This window comes from Otolemur garnettii, unplaced genomic scaffold (assembly GCF_000181295.1).
Source record: "Otolemur garnettii isolate 467f Iridium unplaced genomic scaffold, OtoGar3 scaffold00007, whole genome shotgun sequence".
Lineage (NCBI taxonomy): Eukaryota > Metazoa > Chordata > Mammalia > Primates > Galagidae > Otolemur > Otolemur garnettii.
Genome location: NW_003852402.1, coordinates 10,219,046 through 10,227,246, shown reverse-complemented (window position 1 = coordinate 10,227,246; position 8,201 = coordinate 10,219,046). Strand labels below are relative to the sequence as shown.

At 54.8% G+C, this 8,201-nt stretch overlaps 1 protein-coding gene across 2 annotated transcripts in view; it reads left to right on the top strand.

Annotated features, from left to right (window-relative positions):
- LOC100955391 (pyridoxal phosphate phosphatase) overlaps positions 1 to 8,201 on the top strand; it is a 24,430-nt gene continuing 16,229 nt past the window's right edge. For both annotated transcript variants that reach the window (XM_023509279.1, XM_023509278.1), the window contains exons 1-13: positions 1 to 176; positions 1,449 to 1,491; positions 1,701 to 1,805; positions 2,548 to 2,624; positions 2,875 to 2,986; positions 3,070 to 3,146; positions 3,603 to 3,747; positions 4,228 to 4,296; positions 4,468 to 4,558; positions 4,927 to 5,072; positions 5,843 to 5,954; positions 6,607 to 6,688; positions 6,898 to 6,978. In XM_023509279.1, coding sequence (XP_023365047.1) covers positions 118 to 176; positions 1,449 to 1,491; positions 1,701 to 1,805; positions 2,548 to 2,624; positions 2,875 to 2,986; positions 3,070 to 3,146; positions 3,603 to 3,747; positions 4,228 to 4,296; positions 4,468 to 4,558; positions 4,927 to 5,072; positions 5,843 to 5,954; positions 6,607 to 6,688; positions 6,898 to 6,978 — 1,199 coding nt within the window. In that variant the 5' untranslated portion in view covers positions 1 to 117. The remainder of the gene's footprint in view (positions 177 to 1,448; positions 1,492 to 1,700; positions 1,806 to 2,547; positions 2,625 to 2,874; positions 2,987 to 3,069; positions 3,147 to 3,602; positions 3,748 to 4,227; positions 4,297 to 4,467; positions 4,559 to 4,926; positions 5,073 to 5,842; positions 5,955 to 6,606; positions 6,689 to 6,897; positions 6,979 to 8,201) is intronic.

The following is an 8,201-nucleotide window of genomic DNA, read 5'->3' as shown; positions in this document are numbered from 1 at the left end:
GGAAGCGACAGCGCCGCCCACCCATCCGGGGCGAGAGCGCGCAGCGGCAGCGGCAGTCCGGTGGGGGGCTGCCCAGGCCTTCACCCCCCGTGACCCTGAGCCCCAGCCGCCCCCAAGATGATGAAGAGGCAGCTGCACCGCATGCGGCAGCTAGCCCAGACGGGCAGTTTGGGACGGTGAGTGTCACCCGCTTCCAGTCCCGAGTCTTACCCCTGCAGGACCCGAGGGGGCGTAGAAGGGTGCGGGGAGACGGGGTGGGGGAACCTGAGGACACCCGGCAGCCACCCTGTGACCAGCCAAAGCCTTGCCCTCTCCTGACCCCTTCTGAATGAACGCTGCCCGGATCTCCCAGGCAGAGCAGGAGGAGCAGACGCTGGCCTTTGGGGGAAGGGGCACTCCATCTCCGTACAGATAGGAGGGGGCTGTAGGGGGATAATGTGCTCTCACCAAGGATGCTGCGACTTCGTTGCCCCCAGGAGCTTCTGAGTGGACAGTCCTCTCTGGCCTCATTTGTTCCCTCTGGAGATTGGGGCAGTTAACCACGTCTGACTGGGTGGAGGAGGGGAAGAGTTCATTAGGGCCCCAGTTCATGGGGGAGGGGAGGACAAGGGTCCTGTCCTGGTGTGAGGAAGGGCCTGCCCCTGTCTGAGCCTCTCTTCCGCTCCCCCCCACCCCCCCCCACCCAGAGGCCGCCTGCTTCTCTATCTTGCTTCTGCTTTTCCCAGACTCAGGTGGAAACATCCCCAGGTCTCCCGGTTCCCACCCGCAGCCCCTGAACTAGGGGAGAGTGAGGGCAAGGCCGGAAGTTTGGGGAGCTTCTGAGGGCCTATCTTCTCTGCTCCTCTTCCCCAGCCTTGGGAGTTCCCCATTCTCTGAGCCCAGGGGAGGGGCCTGGGTGTCCAGAAACCTGGTTCTAGTCTCACACTGGCACAGACACCTGTGTGAGCTCCGGGCAGTCAGGCCACCTCGCTGTGGGTCTTTGGGGGTCTCAGCATCCCTTATGTGTCCTAGGGCAGGGGCCTAGGGCCTGTGCTCCCTTGCCACAGCTATAGTCACAGTCCTATGTGAACTGACAGCCCCAGAGTCTGAGCTCCCACACTTCCCGTTCTTGGGGCCAGCATGGGTCTCCTCTTCCTGGGGTGGGCAGAAGAGAAGCTTTGACCCTGTGTCCCGAAGCTGGGCCTGGGCAGGTCTCCCAGCACCCCCTTTAGTTTCATCCATCTGCCCTCTCTCTCTCAGGACACAGCCCTGGGTGGAGAAGGAAAAAGTCTTGTATCCTATTCCTGCCCCCATGGAATGTGCTCCGACTGGGATGAGGCACACTGGCCACCCAGGGCGGGTCCCACCTGGGAGGGGCACTGGAAGCAACTGGTGCCCTGCTTGGGGGCAGGGGAGGCAGGGGCCTTCCTAATCCAAGCCGGCTCAGCAGCAGCTCTCTCCCCCTGCAGCACCCCGGAGACCGCAGAGTTCCTGGGTGAGGACCTGCTGCAGGTACATGCCTGGGCTGGCAGGTGGGCGGGCAGGCCCTTGCAGGCTGTCAGAGAGGGCTGGGGGGGGGAGTGCCAGGTAGGGGCCTGGGTTGTCATTCCCCAAGATGATGGTCATGGGGTCCTTGCAGGGAGGAAACAGGTTCCCACTCTGGGGACACAACTTCCCTTGATTCTAACCCCACCCCACCCCCCACCACACCTCTCTCCCAGGTGGAGCAGCGGCTGGAGCCAGCTAAGCGAGCAGCCCACAATGTCCACAAACGGCTGCAGGCCTGTCTGCAGGGACAGAGCGGGGCAGACATGGACAAGCGGGTGGTGAGCAGGTGTCCCAAGAAGGAGAGCCCCGAGCAGGAGGCCTCAGTCCAGTTGAGGGGGGAGTCTGGTTGGGACTGGGTTCTCTCTGCCAGTCTGAGCCTCTGGCACCAAAGGCCTGGAGACTGCCCTGTCTATGGCCAAACTGGCACTATGGTCAAAAGACACTATGTCTTCCCCAACCCATCTGGATGCTGCCTCCCTCTGCACCAATCCCTGGTCTCTCTGGTTTCAAAGCTAATGGTCTCCATGACTCCAGTGGGAGTGTGGGGGGCATGTTTTGGAATCAGTCAATAATTCAGTGTGGCCAAAACAATTAAATGTGGTAGGAGTAGGGAGTTGGGGATCAGGGCATCAAGGAAGGGAGAGTTCAGAAGAGGCTAGATTAGCCACATAAGCCCTGGGGCAGGGGAAAGGGTCCCCACTCCAAGGCCACCTCCTCCTTTCATTCTTCCTCCAACTGTGTGACCTTGGGCAAACTCTACCTTCTTTGTGTCTCAGTTATCTGCTCTGTGATGGGACTTAGTCATCCCTTCCTGCCCAACCAAGTGGCTTCTGGAAGGCAGAGGGGATGTGGGGGAGAGGACACCAGGTGGATGAGGGCTCTGTACCTGGTCACAGGGAAATGTCACCTATCCCATGCCTGTCATCATCCTGTTTCCCTCCTGGGTTCCCTCCTCCCTGCCCCAAGGGCCCCGCCTGATGCTCAGGCACTGGCAGTCATCTCTCCCCACCCTCCCTGCAGAAAAAGCTTCCCCTCATGGCTCTGTCCACCACAATGGCTGAGAGCTTCAAGGAGTTGGACCCTGATTCCAGCATGGGGTGAGCACAGACAGGATCCAGCCCTCACCTGGGAAGGCTAAGAAGCTATCTGGGCTGCATGGGGCCAACATTAGATAAATGGTCAGGCCGTGTTCAGTTCAGTGAGGCCTAGCAGGGTACTGGGCTGGCCACAGATAGAGGAGAGATGGGACGGGCAGGAAACATTCGGGAGGAGACACCCCCCCCCCATTGCTTCCAAGGGAGGCAAAGGGATTCCAGAGCTGGGGCCCACTAGGCACTGTGTCCACAGGAAGGCCTTGGAGATGAGCTGTGCCCTCCAGAACCAGCTGGCCCGCATCCTGGCCGAGTTTGAGATGACTCTGGAGAGGGATGTCCTGCAGCCACTCAGTAGGCTGAGTGAGGTGACCTATCCCCAGATTCCCTAGCCTTCTAGCTCTCCCTCCTCGCCCAGCCCACTGACCCCCACCCCCATGCCTGCCCTCAGGAGGAACTGCCAGCCATCCTCAAGCACAAGAAAAGCCTACAGAAACTTGTATCTGACTGGAACACCCTCAAGAGCAGGTGGGAGACACAGCCGCTGGGGAGGGGGGATCCTACCTGGTTCAGTTCTCTAGATGATCATAGAGCTTTTGGGCCCTGGCCACACTAGGAGGACACCATAGGCTCCCACTGGGTTTGGTGTAAGTACTTGTGCACACGTGTGGTCCACAGGAACACATATGAATATACATTCAAGAGTGTGCACATGCTTCTCACAGCTGGTGCTGAGGGTGACCCCAAAGTCTAGGAAAGCCTAATCCTGGAAGATCCCTGGAGTTGCCCCGCCCTCCATGCGGATCACCAAACCTACCACCAGGGGTCAGCTCAGAGCACTCATGGCCCAGACTGGGCAGAGGGCAAGGGCCAGTAGCGCTCTGCATTTACATCCATAAATCCTAGAATCCTATGTATGGAGGGATACTTGGCTCTGGGCATGCAACAAGGCTGGTAATGAGCCCACCTTGGGGTCATCCCCAGGCTTGCTCAGGCAGCCAAGAACTCAGGCAGCAGTCAAAGCCTAGGAGGAGGCCCCAGCAGTTACAGCCACACCACCACCGCCAACAAGGTGGAGACACTGAAGGAGGAGGAGGAGGAACTAAAGAAGAGGGTGGAGCAGTGCAAGGTGAGGGGGCACTTGGAGTTCCCTGGATGTGTGGGCGTGGGTCTTGTCCCCATTGCACAGACAAGGAAGCTGAAGGTCAGAGAGCCCAGGGCCGCAGAGCTAGGAACAGGGGACCTGAGGTTTGTGTCTGTTTGCTATCTATACTACACACATCCCACCTGGGAGGCAGAGACCTGGTCTGTTCCCTGGAGTCTCAGTGTTTGCTGAGCAAGTGAGTGAATGAAAGAATGATTGAGTGGTGAATAACAGGCGCTGGGCTAAGGATGTGGGGACACAGAGGAAGACTAGCAACTGTAAAAGCCCCTCCAGAGTTCAAGGGGTTCTGATGGGCTGATCCCAAGTTCAAACATTGACAGAGAGAGGAGACTGGCTGGGACCTTCCAATGTATGGTTGTATGGCCTTGGGCAGGTAACAAAGAACCCCTCTAAGTCTCAGTTTTATTGTCACCTGAGGTAAGCTCTCCCCTTTCTGTCTCCAAGGATGAGTACTTAGCTGACCTGTACCACTTTGCCACCAAGGAGGACTCATATGCCAACTACTTTATTCATGTGAGTCAAGACCAGGCTCCAGCCATCTAGAGCTTGGTGGCTGGATGCCAGAGCCAGGGGCCACTGAGACCCTATGAGATGGTAGGAGCTTGGGGGAGGGTCAGCTCTTATAGACCCTATGGAAAGCTCAGCTTCATGACTTCCCCTGAGGGTGTCTCTTTGTTCCCACAGCTCCTGGAGATTCAGGCCGATTACCATCGCAGGTCACTAAGTTCACTGGACACAGCCCTGGCTGAGCTGAGGGAGAACCACAGTCAAGCAGGTAGGGACAAAGGCAACCTCATACTCCTGACCCCACTCTGCAAGGCAATAGGGAGCTATGGATGAGTTCTGAGGGCTAGATTAGATCTGTAATGCAGAGATTGCTCTGGCTGCCGTGTGGACAGTGGAATGAAGGGACAGGACTAGAGGCAAGAGACCTGTTAGGAGGCAGCAGGGAGGTGATGGTAGCCTGGGCAAGGCCAGAGGCAGTGGAGATGGGCAGGTTCAAGAAATATGATAGATGATTTTACATGTGTACATGGACAGTTGGGTAGAAGGTGGTACTATCCTGAGGACATCTGAGCCACCCTTGCCTGACTTTCCAGGGGTGGGAAGACCCTGGGCTACTGACTTGTCTCATCTCTGCAGATATCTTCCCCTCGATGACAGCAGCCCCCTTCTCCAAGGTGTATGGGGTATCACTGGGGACCCACCTACAAGACCTGGGCCGGGACATCGCCCTGCCCATTGAGGCCTGTGTCATGATGCTGCTTTCTGAGGGCATGAAGGAAGAGGTGGGACCCACTGGGGCAGCCAGGGAAGAAGCATGGGGCCCCTCATTCTGTCTCATATGCTGCCCTATCCTGCTGCCTGTAATTCCTTCACTAGAGCACAGGTCCCTGGGAGAAGGTGGGGACTCCTGGTGCTGAACTAACACTACCTCCCGCTCAGTGACCATCAAATGGTCAGGTGCAGGACTATCAGCCTCTGTAGTCCTTGTTCCATTTAATGATTCCAGTAGCCATAGGAGGGACCCCTTACTAACCCCTTTGAACGAGGGGGAGACAGAAGCAGAGTCACATGTGCTCAGAATCACATGAGAAGGTGGCACTGAAAGCAGGGGCTCCATAGTGCAGTCACTGTCACATGCTGGCTATATCTGTCCTTTGTACCTTAGTGTTATTAGTACATTGCCTCCTTTCCTGAAGAGAGACCCTTTGGATATGGCAAATACCCAAAGACAGACTTGGGCTTCTCAACGATCCTGCTGGGGTCTCCTTGCTCCCTTCCACTTCTACACAGACTCCTCTCTCCCCACAACTTTGCTTAGCTCCTTCCAGACTTCCCAGCCCTGCCTTTTGCTCAGAATTCTAGACTTTGAGAGTCAAGAAGGGCCACAGACAGTGTAGTGTCCACTCCACCCACTGGACGAGTGAGGATAGAGGCTCAGTAAGGACCAGCAGCCTACCCCAGGCTATGAATGAGCCAGCACCTCCCAGCCCAGGTATCCTGTCCTGCCCTATCCACCTTTTGTGACCCCCTCCTGATCTCTCTCTCATTTCAGGGCCTCTTCCGTCTGGCTGCTGGGGCCTCAGTGCTGAAGCGCCTCAAGCAGATGATGGCCTCAAACCCCCACAGCCTGGAGGAGTTCTGCTCTGACCCCCACGCAGTGGCAGGTGCTGGTCCAGATAGCCTTGGGCAGGAGGTTGGGGGAAGGGATGCAGCTGCCTAAAATGATCCCAAGATGGTTTGGCTTTAAGGCATGATATTCTGCTGAAGACACATGGATACATAGGGATTCTTTTTTTTTTTTTTGACAGAGTCTTACTCTGTTGCCCCAAGCTAGAGAGTTGTGACATCATAGCTCACAGCAACCTCAAATTTCTGGGCTCAAGAGATCCTCTTGCCTCACTCAGCCTCCCAAGTGACTGGGACTCCAGGCATGTGCCACCACTCCCAGCTAGTTTTTCTATTTTTACTAGAAATGTGTTCCCACTCTTGCTCAGGCTGGTCTCAAACTTCTGAGTTGAAGCAATTCACCTGCCTCAGCCTCCTACAGTGCTAGGATTACAGTCCTGAGCCATCATGCCTTGCCACATAGGAGTTTTTAACACTGGGTTCACAATAAACCCCTGAAATATACACACATTTTTCTGGGGACAAGATCACTAGCCTTCCTTTTCTCAAAGAGGCTTGTGGCCCAAAGAAACTATCAGACTAGACACATTAATGTGAACAGAGGCTGGAGACTCCTTGTACATGGAGAGAGGGCTAGCATGTTGGGCAGCTGCCCCTCTACCTCTGATCTCTCCCCTATCTCCACCTCAGGTGCCCTTAAGTCCTATCTGCGGGAGCTGCCGGAGCCCCTGATGACCTTTGACCTGTATGATGACTGGATGAAAGCAGCCAGGTGAGGAATCCAGGGAGAGGAAAATGGGGAGGAGGAGGCTGCAAAGGTGTGGCTCCCCTGGGCAGCCTCTGTGGTTCAAAGGAATAGGGCACTGGCCCCATATGCTGGAGGTGGCTGGTTCAATCCCAGCCCTGCCAAAAACTGCAAAAAAAAAAAAAAAAAAAAAGGTGTGGCCCCTAACTCCTGACCAAGTGTTCCTCTCTCTTCAGCCTGAAAGAGCCAGGAGCCCGGTTACAGGCCCTCCAAGAGGTGTGTGGCCGCCTGCCCCCCGAGAACCTCAGCAACCTCAGGTGAGCCCAAGCCCACCTCCCCCCAAAGCCAGAGCCCAGTTGGGACTCAGGGGCCCTATGTTTGAGTCCAGCTCTGTTACTGTGTCCTACCTAAACAATATTTCTGAAAACACACCTTTGATGTACTAGTCATATTTTTTTTAAATGCTAGATGTTGAAATATACAATACCTCTAAGCTTTGAAGCCTCTCTGCCCCTGTGTGGGCCTGGACAGTGTCATCTAGAAAATGTAGATCTTAACAGTCCCTACCATATAGGGGGGATAGGGGACTCTCAGCTTAGCTCTGTGCCCGACACGTAGCACTCAGTAAATCAACTAATTTAACTATCAAAAATTTAAAACCATTCTGCATTGAGTCTGGTTAAATACAAAAAAAGAATTTTTAAACCATGGTTAACACCTGTAATTCTAGCACTCTGGGAGGCTCAGACAGGAGGATTGCTTGAGGCCAGGAGTTTGAGACTAACCTAAGCAAGACTGAGATCTCATCTCTTTAAAAAAACAGATAAATGACGGCGCCTGTGGCTCAAAAGAATAGGGCACTGGCCCCATATGCCGGAAGTGGCGGATTCAAACCCAGCCCTGGCCAAAAACTGCAATAAATAAATACAGATAAATTTTAGTGGGATGTGGTGGCACATGCCTGTAGTCCTAGCTACTTGGGAGGTTGAGACAAGAGGATGGTTTGAGCCCAGGAATTAGAGGTTGCTAGGAGCTATGATGATGCTATAGTCCTCTAGCCCAGGTGATAGACCAAGACCTTGTCTCAAAAGAGAAAAAAATTTGGCGAGGTATGGTGGGAGGCCACCTTAACACTCTGGGAGGCCAAGGCAGGTGGATTGCCTGAGCTTGTTGCAAACCAGCACAGCAAAGGGGAGTGAGCCAGAGTGGAATGGGTGGGGGATGAGGAAAATACAGCATAAGAGAAGACACAGAAATGAAAGATGGTATTGGGAGGTCTGACTTTGAGCCAGCACCAAAGCACAAAATTACCTTTATTTTATAGTATCTGTACAGGGTTGTCCATGGGGAAGTAGCATAGACAATATAGGGAAATAGCATAAACAAAAGACATAATTTTGGTCTTACAGTATAATAGAAGAATGTAGGCTCGGTGCCTGTGGCTCAAGCCGCTAAGGCGCCAGCCACATACACCTAAGGTGGCGGGTTTGAATCCCCAGCCCGGGCCCGCCAAACAACAATGATGGCTGCAACCAAAAAA